Below are 26,109 nucleotides of genomic sequence, written 5' to 3' on the forward strand. Positions count from 1 at the left end.
CTCATTATTATCCACACTGACTGGCAGTGGCTTTTCCAAGGTTTCAGGCCTTACCTTGAGAGTTTCAGGTCTTTCCCAGCCTTACCTTGAGATGCCAGGAATTTAACCTGAGACCTTCTGCATGCAAAGCAGGTGCTCTACTACTGATTGGCATATACAGTATGTTGATGGCACAATATAAGTAATCAACAATTCTTCCTCAAAAATGTCTGATTTAAGAGGAGAGTTAAGATGCTTTACATATTCACTTGTGTTGTAAAAAGCATGGAAATTGCAAGTCAAGTTGCCCTTCTTAACCTCTGTGCCATAAAAGCTGTAAAGACTTTGCACACTCATATATTATGCCGGCTCTATGTAGAAATACTTTGCCTTGGTATTTCAGATGGACATTGGGCTGGGAGGGATGTATTCAAGCACTTCCTAGCGATGTCCCTGATGGATTTCTGCCTGATGCAAGGCAAAGTGCTCCCCCAAAATGCCACATAACATTATACATATACATATTGGATGTATGTACACATAACATTATACATATACATATTGGATGTACAGGATATATGAAGCAACACTTGAGAAACGTCCCTAGTCTTCTTAAAATTCTTTTGGTTTCTCTTGAAATTCCTAAGAGCCCATTTATGCAAGACACAGGGAGCAGGCAAAAGCACTGTGCAACTGCACCTATGCTGGGGTATATGGAATATGATTTCTGGGTCAGAACAGGAGAACTGCCTTGCTTCTTGGTCTGCCTAGTTCAGGATTCTGTGTCCAACAACAGATGGCCAGATATTTCAGGAAGCTTGAAACAGAGAATGAAAGTACTGTAATGGCCTTCCCCTAATCTTTTTCTCTGGTGTTTAATATTCAGAGGTCTATTGCTTCTCTTAATGGAGGCTCCATTTTACCATCCTGGTTGAGAGCCATTGATAAACTTTCCCTTTATGATAGGTCTTCCCCATGCCAGGCAGGGGCGTAGACTTCTCCATTTTCCAGGGGGTGTGCATGGGGCACAAGGGAGGAGAGCTCTTGTGGTAGCAAGCATGAATTGTCTCATTTGCTAAGCAGGGTCCACTCTGGTTTGCATTTGAATGGGAGACTACATGTGAGCACTGTAAGATATTCCCTATAGGAGATGGGGTCGCTCTGGGCAGAGCACCTGCATGCATAGAACAGCACTAGTTTTTCTCCTTGATATACTACTTCTAATTAGAGAATTATAGAGTGAAAGGGCCCCAAGAGGCAGCTGTACCTCCTAAGAACTTGCTGAGGTGTTATAAAGACAACACAGGACTGATTGTGTTGTTCAACTGACTGATGAACCTGAGCATGAGAGCTTGCTTATGCTACCTAACAGCTGGGGGGGGCATTGCTTCCCCCAGGAAATCCAGAGTAGGGCTTAAGCCTCACTGCCCCCACCTGGAAATCCCAGAGAGGGTCTGAGCCCCGCCAGCCGTATTAAGTTAACGCGCCTGATGCCAGGGCCTTTTTACGACTCTGAGAGCCCCAGGGGCAGAATTTCATTTGGGAGAAAGCATCTTGGTTTATAGAGAGCTCAGGAGAAAGCAATGGTGGAATAAGGCTTTGGACCAACTTGCATTACTGCTGCTACCACAAGGAGCTGGACATTCATATTGGGGGTTCAGGAGTCAGCTGGGTTAGTCTTCTGAAGGGCTCTGGATTCAAGTTTGATTTATTTTAGCATACGTTTTTGTGGACTAGAGCCAGCTTCATTCATGTGATGAAATAGGCTTTAGTCCATGAAAGCTTATGCTAAGATAAATGTGTTGGTCTTTAAGGTGTCACAAGACTCTTTCTTCTCATTTTTTAGGAATTCCTTCATGTTTTGCAGGCCTGCACAATTTGTGCTCTACCCGGCTGAATACTGCCTCCTAACTGGATTCTTGGAATCCCCCACACTCCCACCCCTGGTTTTGCAGCCCTAGGCAGACAGCAAAACCTGGCTTTCTTTGTTTTGCTGGATTTTAAATTATGCATACCTGATTTAAGATCTGGGTTCACTATTATCTATCTAAATGTCCTAACTTTTAGAAAGATAATCATCAGGGGCTTGGTTAACATTATGCAAGCAGGTCCAAATAACAACAATATATAAAGGAATAAATATCTTACAAGCAGCATAAGGCCATTTTGAATTGTTAGAGCAATGTAAAGCAGATTTAAAGGCAAGGAGGAAAAGTAAAATAAACTGAGGGAGAGAATGTGTGTGTGCTTAGCTATCACACCATCATCACTTCCTTTTTCTCAGTCTCCATCTCTCCACTCTGTTTCCCCTGTTCTATTTTTCCTCCCATGTTATGTTTTATGAGGATTTGAAAATAATCTAATCTGGTCTGTCCCATCTTTACCAGCTGGTAAATAGGAAGCATTTGCTGTAGGAAGCCAATTCTCTGCAGAGTGTAAACAGATGGAATCAATATAAAATGACAAGTTAGACTGTGTTACTGAGAATACAGAGCCAAAATTAAGAGCATAACAGTTTCAGTACTTATTTTGTTCTAGTTCATTTAGTGGTGAATAGCACGCCATATATGCACAGCTGTGCACTTCTTGGGGGTGTGTGCATGCATGGGGGGTGTTCTTTTAGCCTTGATGGGGACAATTTCAAGGAAAATATTTAATTAAAGATTTTGTACAAAACAGCCCAGAAGAGAATGTAAGGGATAATATGGCATAGGCATGTTTGTTGTTTAAGAACATATTTTTCTTCTTCTTCTTCACTTATTTAATTTTAAAAGCCCCAAACTATTTTCATGAATTTGAAAGCACTTTAGGTTGAATTATACTTGCTACCGTCTGGCGATGTTGTAGGAGTTGGCTAGTTCTTTACTGGGTCTGTGCTCTCACTGAGAAATCACACTGGAAGCACATTTCTAGGCTCACAGGGGGGAAAAGGTGGCATATTGAGGTGATGGTGGTGATAGTTCCACTTTGTGGCACCACTCTCTTCAGCATGTTGACTGTCAGACTGGACTGTTGTAATGCACTGTATGTGGGGCTGCCTTAAAAAGTACAGTGGTCCCTCTACTTACGAAATTAATCCGTTCCGAATGCACATTTGTAAGTCGAAAAGCAGTTTCCCATAGGAATGCACTGGGAACGGATTAATGCGTTCCGGAGCCTAGAAAAAAGACCCAGACCCCCAGTAAGGCTTGCAAACTGCACAGGAACATTTCTTTTCAAGAATAAACAGGCAGTAAACAGGCAGGCAAGTCAAGGAAACCGCATGTAAAATTCGTAAGTCGAGGAAACCCCATCTAAAAATTTGTAAGTCGAGGAAACCCCATCTAAAAATTTGTAAGTCGAGGAAACCCCATCTAAAAATTTGTAAGTCGAGGAAACCCCATCTAAAAATTTGTAAGTCGAAAAAACCGCATCTAAAACCGGATCTAAAACTGCCGTTTGTAACTCGAAAAATACTTATGTCGAGTAGTTTGTAAGTCGAGGGACCACTGTATTTGGAAGCTTTGATTGGTGCAAAATGCTGCCATCAGGCTGCTATCTGGAATGGGGAACACTGGGTGCTATTTTGTCTGCACTGGTTATCTTGACACTTTCAAGCTCAAGCTGAGGTTTTGGCACTTAAATTTAAAACCCTAAAGGACTTGGGACCTGGGAACCTTTAGGACCACCTCCCCCAATATGTTTCTCTCTGAGCACTTCATTCTACTTCTGAGACTCTGTTCCACATTTGTTCACCAGATGAAGTGCAACAGGTGTCCATAAGGAACAGATCCTTCTAAGCTGCGGTGCTGAATTTGTGAACTGCTCTCCACATCTGGTCTCCACACTTGGTGCTTTTAGATGCTAGGGTCTCTTCAGTACGGTTTTTGGAAAAAACAAATGGTGTTTTTTTTTTCCTACTGCTGCCTAGGATTTTTGTTTCCCCCCTTTTTTGATCTGTTGCTGCTTTAGTGGTTTAATGTCTCTTGTTGCCTAGTGTGTATTCTGTTGCTGGTTTTATTGAATTTGTCTTTTTGATTTCATAATATAATGTTTAAATTCGATTTGAACTTTTATTTGTTGCAGAAAAGCAGGGTATCAAGTTTTTAAAATAAAAATGTTCCCTACATGCAATAAGGACCCTTTGCCTTAGATTCAAAACACATTAGGTTAACGTTCCCTTGCCAAAGTCTGTAGTAAAAGGCATTCTGATCTTTGTCATGGATCTTGCTATGCTGTGAGGAACTCCACCAAGGTACAGAACATTCCCCAATTCATAAGAACAACCCTGCTGGATCAGGCCCAAGGCCCATTTAGTCCAGCATCCATCTAGTCCAGCACAGTGGCCCACCAGCTGCCACTGGAAGCGTACAGGCAGGAGTTGAGGGCATGCCTTCTCTCCTGCTGTTATTCCCCTGCAACTGGTATTCAGAGGCATCCTGCCTCTGAGGCTGGAGGTGGCCTTCTCCTCCAGGAAGTTATCCAAGTCCCTCTTAAAGCCATCCAGGTTCTTGGCTATCACCACATCTTGTGACAGAGAATTCCACAAGTTGATGATGCACTGTGTGAAAAAGTACTTCTGTTCGTTGGTCCTAAATTTCTTGGCAATCAGATTCATGGGATGACCCCTGGTTCTAGTGTTGTGTGAGAGGGAGAATAATTTTTTAATTTATGTATGTATGTATTTATTTATTACACTTATATCCCACTCTTCCTCCAAGGAGCCCAGAGCGGTGTACTACATACTTAGGTTTCTCCTCACAACAACCCTGTAAAGTAGGTTAGGCTGAGAGAGAAGTGACTGGCCCAGAGTCACCCAGCAAGTATCATGGCTGAATGGGGATTTGAACTCGGGTCTCCCTGGTCCTAGTCCAGCACTCTAACCACCACACCATGCTGGCTCTTTCTCTCTATCTACTTTCTCCATACCATGCATGATCTTATAGACCTATACCATGTCTCCACGCAGTCATCTTTTTTCTAAACTATAGAGCCCCAGGTGTTGTAGCCTTGCCTCATAAGGAAGGTGCTCTAGGCCCCTGATCATCTTGGTTGCCCTCTTCTGCACCTTTTTCATTTCTACAATGTCCTTCTTTAGATATGGTGCACAGAATTGTCCTCAGTACTTTGTGTGGCCACACCATAGTTTTGTATAAGGGCATTATAAATATTAGGAGTTTTATTCTCAATCCCCTTCCTAATGATTCGTAGCATGGAATTGGCCTTTTCCACAGCTGCTGTACATTGAGTTGACACATGCAACGAGCTGCCCACCATGACCCCAAGATCCCTCTCCTGGTCAGTCACCGACAGCTCAGATCCCATCAGCGTATATGTGAAATTGGGTGGTTTTTTGGTCCCAATTTGCATCACTTTACACTTGCCAACACTGAACTACATTTGCCGTTTTGTTGCCCACTTAACCAGTTTGGAGAGATCTGTTTTGGATTTCACTACCCTAAATAGTTTGGTGTCATCTGCAAATTTGGCTGCTTACCCCAACTTCTATATCATTTATGAATAAATTAAAAAGCACCAGTCCCAGTACAGATCCCTAGGGGACCCCATTTCTTTCTTCCCTCCATTGTGAAAACTCTCTCTTCTGTTTTCTGTCCTTCAGCCAGTTAGCAATCCACAAATGTACTTGTCCCCTTATCCCATGACAGCTATTTTTTTTTAAGAGTCTTTGATGAAGAACATTGTCAAAAGCTTTTTGGAAGTCCAGGTGTACTATGTCAACTGGATCACTTTGATCCACATAACTTGTTGACACTCAAAGAACTCCAAAAGGTTCGTGAGGCAAGATTTACCTTTGCAGAAGCCATGCTGGTTCTCCCCCAATAGGGCCTGTTCATCTACGTGTTTAACAATTTTATCCTTGAGAATGCTTTCCATCGATTTGCCTGCAACAGACATTAAGCTAACCAGCCTGTAATTTCCCGGATCACCCCTGGATCTCTTTTTTAAAATTGGTGTTTCATTTGCTACTTTCCAGTTCTCCAGTACAGAGCCTGATTGTAGGGATGTTATATATTTTTTGCAAGGAGGTCGGCAATTTCACATTTGAGTTCTTTAAGGACTCTTGGAAGGATGCCGTCTGGCCCTGGCAATTTGCTAGTTTTTTAATTTTTCCAGTTTAGAACATAATCTCTTGTCACTTCTATCTGACTCAGTTCTTTAGCCTCCATCCCTGAAAAGCCCGGTTCAGGAACAAGTATATGCTCAGTATCCTCTGCCATGAAGACAGATACAATCAGTCAAATACTTTATTACAGTCACAGACCAGTACATAATAATTCATATACACAGAGGCTCAGTAAAATAAAATAAATCATATGGGTTGTAATGTAGTATAAACAAAATAAACCTCAGACAGAATAAATAGATTAAAATCGTGATGAGCTCCTGGTGGATCTTGCTGACAACCAAAAACAAACAGAGCAGAGCATCCTTTATTACAGTCATAGAGCACCAAATGCAGAAGAAAGAAAGCAAAACATTACTGAAAACCTGAACAGATTTTACAAATTATGAAACAGTACCTGGCAATTTTGTTAATGATCTCGTCATCAAGACTGGAAAGTAAAAACTTCAGATAGAAGTCATCCGAGTGCCCAGGAAAATTTAGCAACAAAGGGGAGACTAGTCTTAAGTGGGCATCCCTATAAAAGTTACAATATAGGATAGCACGTGCACTAATCTCCACTTGACCAGACCCACAGGGGCAGAGTCAAGCTGAGAGAGGGATACCTTTGAATCTTCCCTCCATGACAGCAGATGGAAGCTCATTTAGACAGGCGAGCGTCAAAGCACATCTAAATTTAGGGATAGTAACAAGGCTCAGATAGTTGCTAGTTTGCTAGCTAGCTAGATTAGAGATCCTAACTCCCCACTTTCCTATCTAGAATGGAGTTCCTTAATAAATGCCTTATATATTGATTTGAAACTATGAATTGGCTACAAGTTACTTTACTCTCAGCATACACACATGCCTAAGTAAATTCTGCTGTGTTGTGCCTCTGTGCACTCTGCTATAATGAGAAAGGGATTCTCTCACCAAAGAGAATTCCCAACATAGCTTACCAGTGAGCTAGCCAGAAATGTCCAAGTCCTTCTAAGTGCCATACTTCAGCTAATTCTATATGGATTATGCCATTTTATGTGCAGTAACTCACCAGGAAGGTAGAGAGCAACATGCTCTGTTGTCCTGTAGCCACTTGACTGGCAGGCACTCTCTTGCATGTGAGTGGGCATACAGAATTGGGGTGTTCTCACTGTGTAGCCACCAGTGACTCTGAGCAATAAAGCTTGATAAAAATATGCCTTTTGGAGTGTTTCAGATAACAGAAAGAATGAGTCCTTCAGGTAACGTGCAAACTGTTGGGATTTTTTTTAAGCCCTTTCATCATTGTGGAGCAGGGCCGTCACGAATTGGAAGAATATTTTTTTAAAAAAACACGGAGGTTCACAGTGGTGGCGGGGCGGGATAGAAGAACTACTGGCTCACCTTCCACCTGGCAGCCATCCCCAGACAGCCCCTCAGTCACACTCCAGCTGGCACTGGAATTTTAAAAAATACATGGCGTTTCGTGGCATGGGAAGGCAAGTGGCAAGCAGAGCGAGGTGCATCGCGGTGGGGTGGTTCTTTCCATCAGTTTCGTTTTAAACTTTCTCTCTCTCCCTCACGCCAAACCTACCTATCCTCTTTCCATCTCCTTCTTTTCTAGCTCTTTCTTTCTTCCTCTTCCTCTCTCTCTTCAAGCCTGCCTCATCCCCTTTTCCTTTTTCTATCCCCCCCCCTCTCTCTCTCAAGCCAAGCCTGCCCTATTTTTTTCCTTCTTTCTTTCCCCGACTCGCTTCTCTCTTTCCTTCTTATAAAAGCCTGTGTGGTGAAGGATCAAAGTATAATCTTCTTATCAAAAATTAAGAGAAAAACTTCTCTTATTTTTTTTCCTTAGAAATGCTCCGTGTTAAGTGTGATGATTTGGTGGAGGTAGAAAGGAAGAACAATGCATTTTATTGATATGTTATGTATTTTGTACAGATTGTATTGTATTTATTTTATTAGAATTTTTAATTGAATTTATTTTATTTTGATTTAAATTAATCTTGGCCTGCCAGAACTTCAAATTTTTTGATTAAATTCATTTTAATTAATTTCACTTTGATTTAATTAATTGATTGATATTAAGTGTTACTTTAATAATTAGCACCCTAAAATTGACCTCAGCCCCCATTAGCCAAGTCACGGTCAGTTTTGGCCCACCAGGTCATTGGAGTTGTGCATACCTGTAATATACTATAGTACTAATAGATAAACTTGAAACCCTTTTACTAACTTCTGGTCCAGGAAACTGCGCACAAAGAATGTACCGGCACCTGAAACTGCGCAATAAGAATTTATCGGTCCTTGACTCCGAAAAGGTTGAGAAACACATCTGGAAGGATTTCTCCCTCTGAAACAGAGATGTGTATCACTCTTTTGTCACTTCTTTTTCACACATCTTTGAGATCTTGTAGTGCACATCCTTATATTTCAAAGAATCAGAGAAGGCAGACCATGGGAGGATCTATCTATCTATCTATCTATCTATCTATCTATCTATGAGAAATGTTGGGTTGCATGCCATGTTTAACTAAGAATTTTACTTGCAAACGGAGAGATTTTAATGAAAATCATGCTGTTTCCACTATTAAAAGTAAGATTAGTTGGTCTTATCTGATGCCCAATATATCGTTAAAATTTCAAAATCCAACTTTTGTACAGATAGAGAAAGAAATAAGAATGCCAATGTCCTAGATCTGCTTCCTGGCATATCATTAAAATATCAGCCCAATTTTGTAGGAGTAGAGAAAGAAATGAGGAATGCAAATCTCATCTTTATTAAAATTTTGTAAAAGTTCTAACATCCTGCTTTCCTCGTTTCAGGATTTGCTAATATTTAGTACAACAAAGCACTTGCATTTTCATTTTAATCATCAGTAAATATCTAGGTTTCCCCACTTTAATTTTTAGTTAATATCTAGGTTGCATTAGTTTTAAAAGTATCATTCATGTACTGCGCAAGAGAAATGAATAATATGCCACTTTGCCCCACTCCCCTGGAATACTGGGGGAGGGGGAGACTGTGTCCGGCCTTTGTGAAGGCAGGACATGTCCTGGACCGTTACCTGCAGTTCTAGGTACATGATTGTGTGTGCCTAACCAGAGGTGGGTGCGTTGGCTACTTTTATAAGGCCAGCTCTGCCATCCAAGTCTTACTTCACATGCATCTCAGCACCCACTCTGTGTCGGTGGAGGAGAATTGGTTGCTGTTATGACTGAGTAGGAATTTTTGGTTTTAACCTAATTGGCATGTGGTGATTCCCCCCCCCCACCCAAAACCACTCACCACTGAGTTCTTTGGGCCCTAGTTAGCAGTGGTGCCTTAAATAGTTTAGTCTTGGTCACAGATATAGGTGAGTTCAGGATCTGGGTAGGTAGTGCAGCTCAGTGGTAATCAGTTGGAGGCACAATTATAGCTAGGGGCGATTCTATGGAACAGCCCCTCGGAGTTTTGTGGCCCAGGGTGGTTGGGAATGGAGCCCCTTTGGGGAGTTTCTTGACTCATACCCAAAATGTTTTGTGGCTCAGGGTGGTGACTCGGGCCACTCTTTCTCAACGCAGCATGCAGTGTGGCAAGAGGTTGGATGAGGGCTAGCAACTTCCAAGCCTGGTTAATTTGCCTAGTAGTGGGAACTCAGTTCTCATTAGGAGGTTGCATCCCACAGTGAGAAGACTTGCCCACACTCAAATTAAGTAGTTAAAACCGTGCTCCTTTTTATAATTTGTAGAAAGATTAATAAAGTGTGGCCCTAGATTCCTCCATCTGCATGTCCTTTCTTTCATTGCAATTTGGGTGCAATTTGAAAAACCAATTTCTGTCTCTTGAAAGAGAGTTATGGCTTTTCTAAATATCATGTAGAGAGAAAATGGACCATTACAAGATCCAGCAAATACAAAGCGTTCTTTTCTCATACTTGAGAGAGAACTCTGGAAGGGGTTTTGTTTTGCATTTGTGAAATAGATAAAATTGCTGTTGATATCAGCACACTTGTCCAGTATCTGAACCTCAGCTTGTATCCTCATTTGCTTCTTATTTTAACATGCATCCTTTGGAAATGCTGAACAGATTTCCAAAAAGCTGAAACACTTTATCAAGACCTGTAGACTTTTTGACTACAATCAAAATGGAGAGATACAACGGCATGAGCTGCGACGAATTCTCGAAGTCAACTGTTTCAAGATGACGGATTGTGAGTATGATAAGTAAGTAAAGAACTAATTAAGAATTCCTGCAAGGCCACTGTGGGGGAAATAACTTGCATTTATATTATGACTACAGTAGTAAACAATATTTGTTCTAGCAAATCAATTACATTTTCTTTGGCAATACAGATTATGTTTACGCTCATCCATCTAAAATGCTACCATTTTTCCAGTAGTCAGAAACTAGACATTATGAAAGAACCAGAGCTGCTGCTGAAAATGGTTAGGGTTATTTCCCACTCTGCAATGTGTAATGCAACTTACCACGTGTCCTGACATCATGATATTATTATTATTTATTTACACAGTCAGACAGGTGTTATTGACTGGTTTGTTTTATCCAGACATCAAGTCTTTCCCATCTGGATATTATTATTATCATTATCATTATCTTATTTATTTATTTATTCAATTACTGTACTGCCCTTCCAAAAATGGCTCCAGGCGGTTTACAGAGAAATAATAAATAAATAAGATGGATCCCTGTCCCCAAAGGGCTCACAATCTAAAAGAAACATAAGTTAGACACCAGCAACAGTCAACAGATATGCCCCTGCTTCTGCCAGCAGCAGCCAATGATGTGGAATGGAGGCAGGAAAACATGCAGTGTGTAAATGGCCACCATTATTGGATACAGCCCTTTATCTTTTGTAACATCTAGTTCTGACCTCAGAGCTTGTTATTGTACAGGATGATGAATTAATACTAGAAGTATGAACAATGTAACATTTTACATTACTTTGGCAATTCTAAATACTACCAAACTGGGATCAGCTCACATAACGATTGCTCACATTTTAAGGGCAATACACATATCTTAGCATATCTATAACTCCGCCCCCCCAAGCACTTTTGATGAGCTCACCCAGACTTTCGGATGCTTTTGACACATGGCCAGATTGCAACTTACCACAAGGCATGTTGGGCAGCTGTCAAAGGCCCAGTGCTTCAAGGGAGGAATTTGGCTCAGCCAGCAACTGGCAGCGGATTTGTCTCTGGCAGCCACTGACTGAGTGGGACTCCCTCCCTTTGTCATGGCAGCAGATGTGGGTTACATTTTCAGTGGGCTGACAGCAGCAACAGCAGCATTTGAGGTGAAAGTGGCCAGACGCCATGTTTCCCCTCTCACAATACCCCACGTAGCAGCATGATGCTGTAATGAGCATTGTGTGTGTTGGGGGGAGGGTCATGGCAGGTGACAGCCACTGCCCAGAACACTGTTTCTTTTTTACAACATTTGTGTTTCAAAAACAGCAGTATACCATCTTTATGCTGCATCGCAAACCAGGGGCATAACCTTAATTGGGCAGACGTGTTCCTGGGTCGCCTGGAGAAGAGGGGCTGCAAAGGGCCCCTCACCTGTCACATTCCTGCCGCCTCCTGCCACCCACCTCCACTGCCACTTCCCACCCTCTACTGTGTGGTGGTAAGGGGTTGAATTGGCTCTTTCCTTTCTCGAGCAAATGAGAGCACACAGCAGACATGGTTGGCATCAGGACATATGCATGTCCACCATTTCCCATCTGGGTCGCATGCTGTGATGATGCTGGGTAGCCTCTCTGTCTAAGAGAGAGAAAAGAGCCAATTCAGTGCCTTACCACCATGTAAGCCAGCTGGAAAGTGGTGGCAGGGAGTGGATGGCAAGAGGAGGACAGAGTTGGACAGGAGACAGTGAGAGTGGCAAAGTGCTGTATAGACAATGTTTTGGTGAGTGGGGGGCATTTGTGGGGGGCCCTTTGAACCAGGGGTCTTGGTGATGGCACTGGCTACTGCCACCACTGAAAAATAAGATTTTAACACTTTCAGCTGTGTGCATGGTGTGGCAAAAGAACGAAAAGCGGGAGCAGTGTTAATGGCTGAACACAGGCCTCTTCTGACATAGCAAGTCACTTTTGAAACTAAGGGGAGATTTAAAAGCAGTGTGTGATATGACATGGACATCTATTGCTCAAATAAAGAAAACATTTTTAAAAAATCACTGTGGATTATATAATAATCTAACCATTAAAGAGATAAATAGTTCTCCAGTTCTGTGTCCTCCCCTGGGGGAGACCCTTCCTCATAAGGAGGCCTTTCCAGACTGAGCTGTCAAGCTGCCAGGCATGCGCTCTTATTTTATTTTCATAACTCCCCCCGAGTTCAGAATCATCTCTCCTTGGGCCTTGGTGAGGAGATGGTGGCTCTCCACTGAGGAGGAGTTCTGAGGCCTGTGTCCTCCCCTGCACCCCCTGGGGCAAAGTGGGGAATAGGATCTGGCTGCAGCCACTCTGCCAGTTTGGGTTTGTTGGCAGTGGCATCTGGGGGTTTGTCTGTAAGGGTTTCTAGGGGATCTATTGCTGAGGCTTCTTGACAGGTGGGGCCTCTGACTCCCCATTTGTGGGGTGCCTTGTCAGACCCAGAGCTGGCATTGGGGGCAGGTTGTGCATCGGGGTGGCCACTTCCTCAGGCTCATAGTCCAAATATTTGTTTCCGGAGGAGACCTGAAGTCAGGAGACCTGATTCATGGAAGCAGTCATGGGATATGGGGACAGGTTCATGTGTGGATCGGTAACTGGTTGAAGGACAGGAAACAGAGTGTAGGAATAAATGGACAGTTTTCACAATGGAGGGAAGTAAGAGACGGGGTTCCCCAGGGATCTGTACTGGGTCCAGTGCTCCTTAACTTGTTCATAAACAATCTAGAAGTTGGGGTAAGCGGCGAAGTGGTCAAATTTGCAGATGACACTAAACTATTTAGGGTAGTAAAATCCACAACAGATTGTGAAGAGCTCCAAAAAGATCTCTCCGAACTGGGGGAGTGGGCAAAAAAATGGCAACTGCGGTTCAATGTAAGCAAGTGTAAAGTGATGCACATTGGGGCAAAGAATCTCAACTTCACATATATGCTGATGGCATCTGAGCTGTCGGTGACTGACCAGGAGAGAGATGTTGGGGTTGTAGTGGACAGCTCATTGAAAGTATTGAATCAGTGCACAGCAGCTGTGAAAAAGGCTAATTCCATGCTAGGAATCATTAGGAAGGCGACTGAAAATAAAAATGCTAATATTATAATGCCCTTATACAAATCTATGGTGCAGCTACATTTGGAGTACTGTGTACAGTTTTGGTTAATGTATCCTAAGAAGGATATTGTAGAACAGGAAAAAGTGCAGAAGAGGGCAGCCAAAATGATCAGGGGCCTGGGGCACCTTCTTTATGAGGCTAGGCTACAACATCTGGGGCTTGTTACCTTGGAAAAGAGGCAACTAAGGGGAGACATGATCGAGGTGTATAAAATAATGCATGGAGTGGAGAGGGTGGACAGAGAGAAATTTTTCTCCCTCTCTCACAACCCTAGAACCAGGGGTCACTCTATGAAACTAAAGGTTGGGGAATTTAGGACTGACAAGAGGAAGTACTTTTTCACACAGTGCATAATTAAGCTATGGAATTCTTTGCCATGGGATGTGGTGATGGCCACCAGCTTGGATGGCTTTAAAAGGGGCTTAGACCAATTCATGGTGGACAGGTCTATCCATGGCTACTTGTCTGGTGGCTGTGGGCCATCTCCAACCTCAGAGGCACGATGCCTCTCAATACTAGTTGCAGGGGAGCAATAGCAGGAGAGAGGACATGCACATATCTCTAGCCTGTGGGCTCCCCAGAGGCATCTGGCGGGTCACTGTGTGAAACAGGATGCTGGACTAGATAGGCCTTGTGCCTGATCCAGCAGGGCTGATCTTATGTTCTTATATTCCAAGGGCAAGCCCTGACACCCTGCCCCTGACTCCCACGTGCCTCCTTCTTCCTCTGCTGCTGCTGCTGCTGGCAGAGTTTGCACGGTATGCCATTATTAAGCGAGTAGCATTATTAAGCGAGTAGCAGCAGCAGTGCTCCCTCTCCCTCCCCCTCTCCTTCCCCCTCCCCCTCCCCCTCTTCCACTGGCTCCCCTTACTTCCATGAATCATACTTCTTTGCTTTGACCCTGGACAAGTATGATGCTTGGAGGGAAGGGGAGCCAGTGGGGGAGGGAGAGAATTACTGCTGTTGCCATTGGCTTAACAGCATGGGGCCAGCAACAGAAAGTCCAAGCAGCTGGTTGCATGCTCCATGCAAACAGCCAGCAGTAGTTATAGCAGTGACATGCCCTGCAAGGCGAAAGAAGGTGGTGCCTGGGTGTGGGAAGCTGAGGTGAGATGGGACTGGTGAGGGAGAGGGACTGTTGGAGATTCAGCTCCAGATGGCAAAGATAACCCCAATGACCACTAGGGGCATTGACAGTAGAGATAGATAGGGCTCCTTCTCTTTCCTTTTTTTCTTTGACTCTGTGACCCCTTTATGGATAGAATGTACTCAGGAACTTCCTGTTGGTGACTTTCTCCTCCTCCTCCTCCTCCTCATAATGTTTCTAGCTCTCTCTCTGACCACCATGTAACCAGCAGTTGGGTACTGAAGTTATTCACACGACCGTGCAAAAGTGGGCTGGGCTGCATTATCCCACTTTTGTGCGGCTAGTCCTCCTAGAAACCACTACCCCTATACAAGGTTAATGGAGCGAGTGCTCCATTAACTCCGTCCTTTTGGTTGTGTGTCAGCCATGGCACCAGGAAGGCACTCGTGCGGTGCCTTCCTTGGGTTCTGGGGGCCAGGGGCCCTTGTGGCAGTGCTCCCCTTTCCTTGACCCCTGGAGCTCCTTGACGGAGCCGCGGTCGGGCGTGGGAGTGCCCAACCAGAACAGCCACTCATCCAGGCGGCAGATCTAGCTGCCCAGCAACGAGTGACTGCTCGTGTGTGAGGAGAGTGGGCTAAGCCCGCTCTCCCTGCCAAACTCCATCTGGCGCTTCACACAGGTTGTGTGAAGTGCCTCATTATGTACTTCTGAATAAAGTAGATGAATTTAACCTTACACGCTTATCATTTACAAGCTGTTGCCCCTGAGACCTGTTAACTTCTCCTGAAATACTGTGCTATATAAGTAATTACCGCCAACACTGACTCCCATCCGAGGAAGGAGCAGAGGCAGCAATGGGTGACTTGTTGCCATTCCCCTCTAGTGGGGAGGTAGGCATGATGACAGTATATGCACTCGGAGCTGGGTGTTTTTCACACAAGGCTTTTAGTTCGCGTCTCCTCCAAAATGGAGGGTGCGTGTTTACTTATGAGCCAGTTTTACCCTGAAGCCTCTGCGAGCTATCAGGGAGCACACACAATTCAGGTTTTTCATTGCACATTAAGAGTATTGTCTGATTTATATCCAGGGTAAACAAATCCATTCTTTGTGAATTTTTTTTGTGGTGGTGGGCAACTTTGAACTAGCAGTAAAGCCTGCTGTGTGGAAAAATGCCCTGGTGCCCCAGGTGGTTGCCTGGGCTGACTGCCTCTAAGACCAGTTCTCCTTTTTGATTTTGAAGAAGGGTGTTTGACACTGTTGAATGGTCAGGGACACATTTGGGACCTGTCAGATGTGTATGTTCTTAGAGCTCAAGGATGCTCATTCACAGTTTGGGCTATATATGTTCTTTCGTGATCTGGACACACTGTTAATGAAGCCTAAGACTGCAGTGACTTTTTTTAGCAGTTCACCACACTGTTTGCTCATGTTCAGCTTGTGGCCCACTAAGATACACGTACCCATTCTTTTCATGTGTACTCCTGCCACGTCAGGTCACCCCCACCTATGCACTTGAATTTTCTTACCTAAATTGCAGGACTTTACATTTATCTCAGTTGAACTTCATCTTCTACCCAAATCAGTTTGGATTTGGATTCTGTCCTCTAACTACCCAAACCCCGCCCCTCTCCCAGCTTCATATAATCAATCAAAGCAACAGCTGGAATGCGTGGGATTTGAGTTTTTACTAGCAGCAAAGTGAAAGCAAGAGTACATAGGGCAAAATCAATGGAAATTACCACATTTGAATCATCAGTCCATAAATCATAGTCAAGTGCCAAGTCCAATATGAGTCAATGCCAAGAGAGGGGTCGGTTGCCAGTTCCGTAGTCCAGGGGGTTCAGAAAAGAGTCACAAGTCGATAGACAGGCACAGGGTCAAGATCACAGGAGCAAACAGGAACAAGGTGCTAAAGAGCAAGCAGCTGGAACTGCATGCCAAAGCAATTATTTGAAACCAGCATGGTGCAGAGTGAGCAGTCTAAATTTATACCCCTTTGAGGTTAAATGCCAGGTGAAACCAATTAAGGCCCTGCCTGCCTTCGGAGCTACAGATTCAGACACCTCCCTGGTCATACTTTGCCGCCAAAAAGCTGCTTCTCCTCTGCACATAATGCTGCTCCTTTCTGCGGTCATGCCAACACTCCACATAGCTCACCAGTCTGCTGCTTGGTCCCGGAACCTCCCAATCTGAAGAGGGCAATGGCTCCCTGGCAGCCTCATGCTGTTCCACAATAGGTAAGCTCTCCGTCCATGGGCCTTCCTCCTCAGCGTCCTGCAGCAGGACCATATCAGGGGACTGTGGGTCAGGCAATTCCTCTTCAGAATCTTCTGAATTGGACGACTGCCTGACATCCTGGTGCCTTCATTTTCAAGGTAAAGGATTCCCCTTTCGCTGCTCACCCCCTTTCTGAGACTAGGGAATCCAAAGTACTTGTAAAGGGGAATCCTAGCCAGATTTGCCTTTACAAGTACAGCCCCTGAGCCGGCCCATGAGCCAGCTCTTCTAACCAGGGCCAGTCTGGTTTGAACTTGGACGGCACCCCCCTTTGGGAGCTGAGCAGGTTCTAACTTGGGCCACCCAAATGAGGACAGCTCAGTGCAAGCCAGCTCACACATCCTTAGAAGCTTAGTGTTGTGCAGCAGTGAGCTTAAAGACCCATATTGGTAATCAGGGCCGCCATAAGAACATCCCTGCTGGATCAGGCCCAGGGCCCATCTAGTCCAGCATCCTGTTTCACACAGTGGCCCACCAGATGCCACTGGGGGCCTACAGGCAAGAGTTAAGGGCATGCCCTCTCTCCGGTTGTTACTCCTCTATAAACTGGTATTCAGAGGCATCCTGCCTCAGAGGATGGAGGTGGCCTATAGCCCTCCAACTAGGAGCCATTGATAGACCTCTCCTCCATGAAGTTATCCAAACCCCTCTTAAAGCCATCCAGGTTGTTGGCAGTCACCACATCTTGTGGCAGAGAATTCCACAAGTGGATTATACGTTGTGTGAAAAAGTACTTCTGTTCGTTGGTCCTAAATTCCCTGGCAATCAATTTCATGGGATGACCCCTGGTTCTAGTGTTATGTGAGAGGGAGAATTTCTCCCTATCCACTTTCTCCACACCATGCATGATTTTATAGACTTCTATCATGTCTCCCCGCAGTTGTCTTTTTTTCTAAACTAAAAAGCCCCAGGTGTTGTAGCCTTGCCTCATAAGAAAGGTGCTCTAGGCCTGTGATCATCTTGTTTGCCCTCTTCTTCACCTTTTCTAGTTCTACAATGTCCTTTTTCAGATGTGGTGACCAGAATTGTATGCAGTACACCAGGTGTGGCTGCGCCATAGTTTTGTATAAGAGCATTATAATATTAGCCATTTTATTTTCAATCCCCTTCTAATGATCCCTAGCATGGAATTGGCCTTTTTCACAGCTGCTGCACATTGAGTCAACAATTTCAACAAGCTGTCCACCACGACCCCAAGATCCCCCTCAAGGTTAGTCACCGACAGCTCAGATTCCATCAGCATATACTTGAAGTTGGGGTTCTTCGTCCCAATGTGCATCACTTTACACTTGCCAACATCGAACTGCATTTGCCACTTTGTCGCCCACTCCCCCAGTTTGGAGAGATCCTTTTGGAGCTCCTCACAATCAGTTTTGGATTTCACTAGCTGAAAGAGTTTGGTATCATCTGCAAATTTGGCCACCTCGCTGCTTACCCCTACTTCTAGATCATTTATGAATAAATTAAAAAGCACCGGTCCGAGTACAGATCCCTAGGGGACCCCACTTCTTACTTCCCTCCATTGTGAAAACTCGCCATTTATACCTACCCTCTGTTTCCTGTCCTTCAACCAGTTAGCAATCCACACATGTACTTGTCCCCTTATCCCATGACTGCTATGTTTCCTCAAGGGTCTTTGATAAAGAACTTTGTCGAAAGCTTTTTGGAAGTCCAGGTGTACTATGTCAACTGGATCACCTTTGTCAACTGGATCATCTTCGCCAAGAGAATTGATGGGGCTTGGGGCAGGTGTGATGGTGGGGTCCCCTCTAAAAGGACTCATGCATATTTACACAAAGTTGGGAGGCAGATAGTCACACTTTTTCAATGCCAAAATTAGTTAATTACTACTGCGCTTCTGTTTTTAAAAGGAATGCACTGGCATATACAGTGGTGCTTGTATCTTAGTGGCTACATCAGTTGTCTACTCCACTTTTAAAATAACTTACTAAGTATAGCTGCCAACATTTAGGAAATGGCATGGCTACTTTGTGTACCTCATATAAAATATTGTAAATCTTCACCATTTATTTTAATTTTAAGTGACTCACATTCTGTACTGTGAATATTTAACACTATTGACTTCTTTTTAAATAAAAATCAGCCGCAGGAGGCTGATAGTTTGAGTGATACAACGGTTGGGAGGAGGGCAGTCCCTCTCCTGCTCCTTTCCAGCTGGTGTTTCATTTCTGATTGGGTTCTTTCTTTCTCTCCTTCACTCCAAGAGAGGAAAAGAAAGAGAGCACCCAGCCAACAACAAAGCACACTTCTGGGTGCTAGCTATGCCCCCTGCATTGGTGGGTGCTGGCTATGTAGGTACACAGGGGGCACGACCAGCAGCCAGAATGGTGGCCATACAGTTCAGAGTTGGGGTGAGAAAACAGGCACCCAACCAGCCCATTGCTTGCTGGCTAGGAAGGAGAAGGCATGGGGCTTCACCTTGTGCAAGAGTTTCATTTGCTGGTTGAAAAAGGACAAGGGGTGCCACAGAACCCCCCCCCAACCCAATGGCCCAGGGACATTTGTCCCCCTTTGTCCAATGGTGGTTATGCCATTGGGCCCATGTTACTTTTTGTCCCAGGGCCCTCTCCAACCTTGCTATTCCCCTGGTTGCTTAGCACTTTTTTCTCAACTATTTTTCTACTCAAAATTCCACCCAGTTGCTTTCCCATTTTTGGAGGGGGGAGAAATGTGGATTCCCATATCTTTTCCCACATGGTGTGTGGTAGCAGCTTCAGGGGCAAAAATGACAGTGTGAGAAAGGTTTAAACAGCCCCTCCTCCCTCATTCCTCTCTTCATTCTTCTCCTCAAAATGGCAGCCTTTGACCCAAATCCCATCAGGAGAGATGGTTGAGATAGGTCCCCTGAAGAATCCTCCCCATATCCCCTGCAGACTCCATGAGAAAATGTTATATGGATCAACATTTCATTTGACCAAAGAGTAATCCCATTTTATTGTTTCATATGGACATGTTACAAATCTCTAGAGGACAGATTTCATTATTTAGATTCAGCATCAAATGCTCCAAATAAAAATTTGTGATCTTTTAAAAGATGGTACTCACTATTATTGATGTAGTAACATCGTTACAGATTCATCACATTCCAGTCTGCAATGCCAACTACAAGATTTATTGTCAAATAGAGCCACATGTTGTTGTTTTTCAGTGCTCTGCTTCAGAAAAACATTGCTTCTGTTCTGTAATTGCATGTACCAAATTATATAAAGGGAATTTTGCAATTTAACTCTAGAGACTGTCCTAAGCACAAAAGGAAAGGAAAGGAAAGGAAAGGAAAGAAAGGAAGGAAGGAAGGAAGGAAGGAAGGAAGAAAACCTCAATACCAGTTACTAAAGATGGGCTAAAAACTAGCATTGAGATCACTAGTAATGAGAGATATAAAATATTTAAAGCAAAGCAAAACAAATTGTCTATCATATTGCTCTCATTTTTCCTGTAGGCATTAATCCAATGTAATGTTTCTGCAACTGAAGTTTATTACATCTCCATGGATCTCTCAAAGAAAAGTCAATCCAAACTCTAGGATAATATATCCCCCTTGGATAGAACCACTTAGTGAAAGAATAACTGTATATAAATTCAATGTGTGCTGATGTTGAGAGAGGCTAAATTGTCGTGCACACGGGACAGGGCCTTCTCTGTTGTTGCCCCCAGGCTCTGGAATGCTCTCCCAGTGAACGTCCGCTCTGACATCTGTGGCTGCTTTTTTAAAAACAACTAAAGACCTTTTTATTTGTTCAGGATTTTACTCCTTAGGGGCTGTCAGTTCTCCTGCTCAGTTTTTTTTTTTTTTAATGGTGGTTGTTTGTTCGTGGTGTTTTATGGTTTGCCAGCATTTCCTATATGTTGGCAGCTATTCTCAGCAAGTTATTTTCAAAGCTGAGTGAGACAACTGATGTAGCCACCAAGATACAGGCACTACTGTATATGCCAGTATATGGTATTTTATGGTGTGTGTGTGGTTTTTTTTTTTTTTTTTACTGCTTTAGTTTTAAATGCTTTTTATGGAATTTTATTATATTTTTCCTTTTGTAAACCACCTTGGGATGCTTTATGAAAGGTGGTATAGAACTGAACAATAAATAAATATGTAAATTAAACAAACTGGCATTCTGTAAACACAGAGACAAGTTGCTGGCTCCTACTAGAAATCTAGCCTTAACAAATCCAAGCCTAAGATCAAGTCTGCATGTGCAACAGAACAAGGTGGGGATGAGATGACCGAATGGATTGTACCACTTCAGACTATAGGAACAGGCTATCACTTTAAAATACTCCACAATGTAAAAACAAAAAACAAAACAAATAACTTTCACTGCTAACAGAAAACCAGAACATCAGGGCCCTTCCCAGACTGAGATTTTACTTCGCTTAACCACAGGAAGGGTGGGTATGCATTCATACTTCAGGGGAGATTTACATCGAAGTCCGTGTGAGACATCAAGATGCCCTACATACACTATTCGGATTTTTTACAGTGCCTTTTTATGATACTTCAATATGTCCCAACTTTCTTTTGAGATGTATGGAGGGGTCATACTGATAGAGCTCATTTTCTTAAAGCATCACTTTTCATTTTAATTTTTAAAATAGATTTACTTGGTGATCTTGCAGAAGATTGACTGCCTGAAGGAGGAGCAATTCACCCACTTATCTCATCGATCTTCCGTAAGATTGAATGAGGGAGCAAAACAAAAACAAAAACCCACAGATAATGTGGCCAGAACCTAAGAGGTATACTCGTGAGTCAAATGGGCCGTAACCCAAAATTTGGCTTTAAAAAAGCCAAATCTGGCAACAGAGTTCCAACCTCAAAACCCAAGAGAAGAGTGGAGTGGCGTAAGGAGAGCATAGGCTCCTATGTTCTGGCTCCCCCCACAACCCACTGCCTGTGTGGGGAGCCCCCTTTCTCCCTGCCATGTTGCAGAGGTGGCAGCAGCAGCATCCCTGACGGAGCAGCCCAGGGTAGGCGGCCCTGCCCCCACCACTCAGCCACCACTGCTGCCACTGCAAGCATGGCAGGGAGAGAAGGAGCACCTGTGTGCACAGCACAGCAGAAAAAGAAGGTATGTATGTGTACATAGGTACTGAAAGCAAGCCGTTTATGCAAGCACACCTAAGAGTCAGAAAAGTAAGGGTATGTGCAATGGAGGCCTAGATGTCCGCTCCGCCCTGTCCAGTGTAAGACTATATCAGAGTGGAACCTGTATGTGTAAAGAGGTAACAGTGGCTGAGTGACAGCCATAGGGCAGCCTACCCCAATGGTCCATCACAGCAAGTGTGGTGGTCCTGATGGCTGTTGTGCACAGGTTCTTGGAACCTCTGCACCCTCAGTCATGACCCGGCCATGCAGGGTCCCACTGCAAAGGTGTGGCAGCCTTCAAAATGGCCCCCCACCAGTGAATGGGCCCGGAATGGGCCAAACACGCCTGAACCGGGAGATTTTTATAAAAAGGAAGGCCGGGGGGGGGCCTCCACTCCCCCACCCACCACCTTGGAGAAGCCCCCACCCGAGGGAGTAAGTTAAAAGAGAGAGATAAAATGTTCGACGAACCCCCAAATGGGGGGGCGGGGCTGGTGTTCAGTCCAGGGTTGAACAAACCGGTTCAATATTGAACCGGTTCAGATTCAAACCTGTTTGCACACCCCTACTGAAGATGGCTAAAGACAGGTTAAGAGAGCCAAGTGCAACAGTGGCATAGGAAGGACATAGGGAGCCCATGTTCAGGCTGTCTCATCCTAGGTGGCCAGATTTGGCTTTTAAAAAGCCAAATTCTGGCTTACGGCCCATTTGGCCCACGAGTATACCCCTTAGGTTCTGGCAACCCTGGTACTCTCATCCCCAGCCCAGTGGCAGCCCTCTGCAGCACTCCTTTTTCTGCCGCATGCGCAGGGAGCCCCTTTTCTCCCCGCCAGGCAGTGGTGGCTGCAACAGCAGCAGCGTCGTTAAGGGAGCAGCCTGGGGTAGACTGTCCTGCCCCCGCTGCTCAGCCACCAAAGCTGCCCCTGCCGTGTGAACGGCAGGGAAAGAAGGGGCACCCTTTGTGCACAGCAGAGAGAAAAGGCACAAATGTGTACATATGTACCAAGTTGGTGCATATGTACCACAGCCAAGTGTCAGTAAAGGAAGGGTAATAGGGCCTAGATGTCAGCAATAGGGGCCTAGATGTGCCCCCCAAGTATAAGTTTATATCAGAAGGGAGCCTACATGTGTGAAGAGGTGGCAGCAGCCACAGTGGCGGCTGAGTGGCAGGGGCAAGGCAGCCTATTTGGGCTGATCCCTTAGGGAGGCTGCGGCTGTTGCCACCCTGCCGCTGCAGCTGCCCCCACCATGAGCAGTGGGGATGAAAGGGGATCCTAAGGCCACTGCCAAGTGCCAGATTACAGCTCTGCTCTGGAAGAGTGCCAGCTGCTGGCAATAGACAGAATTTTTACCACACATTTTATGATAGGGAGGAAATGTGTTAATGTGGTTGGTCTGGCAAGTCATTGGTCTTGTGGAAGTCTCTCCCAAAAAACATTTTTTAAAAAGGAAACTGAAACAATTTTTCATGGACCCAATGGAAATTTTCAAAGACACACACCACGCATGCACCAGCTGTAAAGAAGAGGAGAAAGCCACTGGTCTTGAAGGGGCTTTCCTCTAGAAAGCCATTGGTAAGAAGGGGCCAGAGAACGACTGGGGAGCAAGTGGTATGGATGGTGCATGGGGAAAAAACCCTGCAAAGAACAGAGAGGAACCCTATTAAAACAACACCAATGTGAACAACCCCCAGGTTTTTCAGAATTATCTCCACTGCGTTTATATGCGGCTATATGCCCTCATAACTTGCTCTACTTTACCCCACTTAATCACACAGGAATGCTTGCCGTCTGGGAAAAGCCCAGGTGGTTTCCAGACTGCGAGCTCTACAGTGATTGAAGGTGGTGTGAAATGCTTCAGCTTGGCAGGATCGTTTTGAAAACGAAAAATAAAGGGTGGAAGCCGTTTGCAGCATAGTTTGTAGTACAGCTGTGGCCATTCACATTGCCACCCATAACAATGTGTTTTCCCAGCAGGGACTGTTCATATCATTTGTAAGACATGCTCTCCGTGCCCTCCTACTACCCCATTTTGGGCCAATGGGGTCGCAGAGGAGGCGAGGGACAATGACGTGGTGAGGCTTTTTAAAAAAACAACATTTTTTCCTTGGTGGCTTTGTGCAAAGGCACCTACAGCGGGAGGTCTTTTCTCAGAGGCGTAACTAGAGAAAACGGCGCCTAGGGCAAGCACTGAAATTGCACACACACAACCCCCAGCGTACATCTGACTTGCTTGAAATAAATACACATAAATAAATACCAGAGGCGTAACTATAGGGGGGCAGGGGGGGCACGTGCCCCGGGCGCCATCTTTTCTGGTCACGTGGGGGGCGCTGCCATGACAAAATTTTTTTATTTATTTATTTTTATTTTTTGTTAATACAAATGTTTCCTGCTCAGTGCAGCAGCGCTGCAGCAGTCAAGGGAGCGCGTCGGCACCCCCTCCCCCACAAGCGGTCCCTCCCGCGCCCCCCCCCATTGCTTTGCTGGCGCCTGGCGGCCAGTCAGTGGCCTGGCTTGGCGGCGGCGGTAGGTGCTTGTGAGGAAAAACCTAAGTATAATGTAGTATGTTGGGGGCGCGGGGGGGGCGCCATTTCAGTGCTTGCCCTGGGCGCCGTTTTCCCTAGTTACGCCTCTGATAAACACCCCCAGGAAGGAAGGAGTAGGAGCTCGAGGGAAAGTGAAGAAGAGATTTTAAAAAAAGAGTATGGAGAAAGAAAGAAAGAAAGAAAGAAAGAAAGAAAGAAAGAAAGAAAGAAAGAAAGAAAGAAAGGCAAAGGATATCAGCAAATGCACCTATTTGACTCTCATTTTTCTACCACCAGTTGAGTCGCCGATATTTTGTTTACACAGTCCCAGATGGATATTCTGGGCAAGAAATTGAAACCCTCTATAATGAAGCGATTTTCTATAATGAAGTGATTTTCTTCAGGCAGTCAATTGGCTACGGACAAGATCAGGATTTAATGCATGTACCAGTAATCACTCCCAGCCAAACCTACCTCCTTGTAGAGGCATCCAGTAACATAAGACCAGTTTCTGGACAAACTTAACAGAAACACACCAAGGTTACTATATTCTTCCAGTTGTACACAGCATTATCAGAACAGGGAGACTCCACTTAACCCAAGGTTCACCACACATTTTAAAAATCCATTAAGTCTATTTGCAACCTAAACCTGTGATTTGTGATCACACAGAGAGATTACAGCCAGATAAATCAGCTCAGACAATGTCTATAATTGTCAACAGTATGTGGCATCAAAAGGTAAAGATTTTGAACCTAGGAAGAAACAGCAAATGAAACATTCATCACCCTCACATAAAGTCAGAGCTTCTCTGTAGGCAGCCGAACGATTTCAGCTAAGCTGCGGTGGGCAGAACCATAGTGTAATATGCATCACATGATACAGAGAAGAAACTGCATGTATGAACACTGAAAAACGCCCCCCCCCGCCACCCTATATCACAAAACATGCCAAGATCTTAAGGAGTGCCAACTTGCCTTTTAAAGGGTTTTTACAGGGCTAGTTAGAAATCCTATATACACAGATACCCTCCTCTTTCTTTGAAAATAAAGGGGTTTGGGGGTGGGAGAATAGAGAACGGGGCAAAGAATGGGGAAACTGAGCACTGGGAATGTCATTTGGAGGTGTCTTCTCTGTCTGTGTGTGTGTGTATGTCTCTCTCCCTCTCTCTCACACACACACAGTTGTCAACCAAGGAGCTCTTCATATTCTTAAAGAGCAATTTAAAGCAACGAGCACTATTTAAAGAATTTGGTCTATGCAGACCGAGGACTGAGGACACGAAGAGCAGCAAGTACATTTAGGAAGAACAAGACAAACCCCCGAAAACAATTAAAAGAAAGCGCGAGCTGGGTTGCTAGGAGCTCAGCCTATGCTCGAGTCTAGAAGACGCCTAAAATAGCGAGATGGAAATCTGAACTGCGAGTGTTTTGCATTTGCTCAGCGCTCGCTGGATAACTGAGCCATGAGGGGTGTGGTGTGTGCCTCGACGGGCGGGCGGCTTCTCTTGTATTTCGGGCAAGGGCCAGACTGTACAATCGGACCCGGGCAGAGGGAGCCTGCTGCTGCCCGGAAGAAGCCAACTCTCTCCCCACCCCTCTTCAGAAGTTGGCCAGTGGCTACCACGTGGCTACTACCTCGCAGCCGTAGAGCTGCCCGAGCTGCTCCACGATCCACTCCTCCAGCACCAGCCTTTTCAGCAGCTCTTAGCGATTGTATTTGACCGTCACTTTGCCCTGCTGATGGCGCTGCTGCTGCTGCTGCTGCTGGACTTGCACCACCGC

The 26,109-nt window shown here is 44.8% G+C and overlaps 1 protein-coding gene across 4 annotated transcripts in view; it reads left to right on the forward strand.

Moving 5' to 3' along the window:
- The window catches only part of EFCAB6 (EF-hand calcium binding domain 6), a 280,127-nt gene that overhangs the window by 40,268 nt on the left and 213,750 nt on the right, over positions 1–26,109 (forward strand). For all 4 annotated transcript variants that reach the window (XM_053257507.1, XM_053257509.1, XM_053257508.1 and 1 more), the window contains one exon: positions 10,131–10,267. In XM_053257507.1, the coding sequence (XP_053113482.1) occupies positions 10,131–10,267 (137 nt within the window). The remainder of the gene's footprint in view (positions 1–10,130; positions 10,268–26,109) is intronic.

This window comes from Hemicordylus capensis, chromosome 5, assembly GCF_027244095.1.
Source record: "Hemicordylus capensis ecotype Gifberg chromosome 5, rHemCap1.1.pri, whole genome shotgun sequence".
NCBI classification, from domain to species: Eukaryota; Metazoa; Chordata; class Lepidosauria; order Squamata; family Cordylidae; genus Hemicordylus; species Hemicordylus capensis.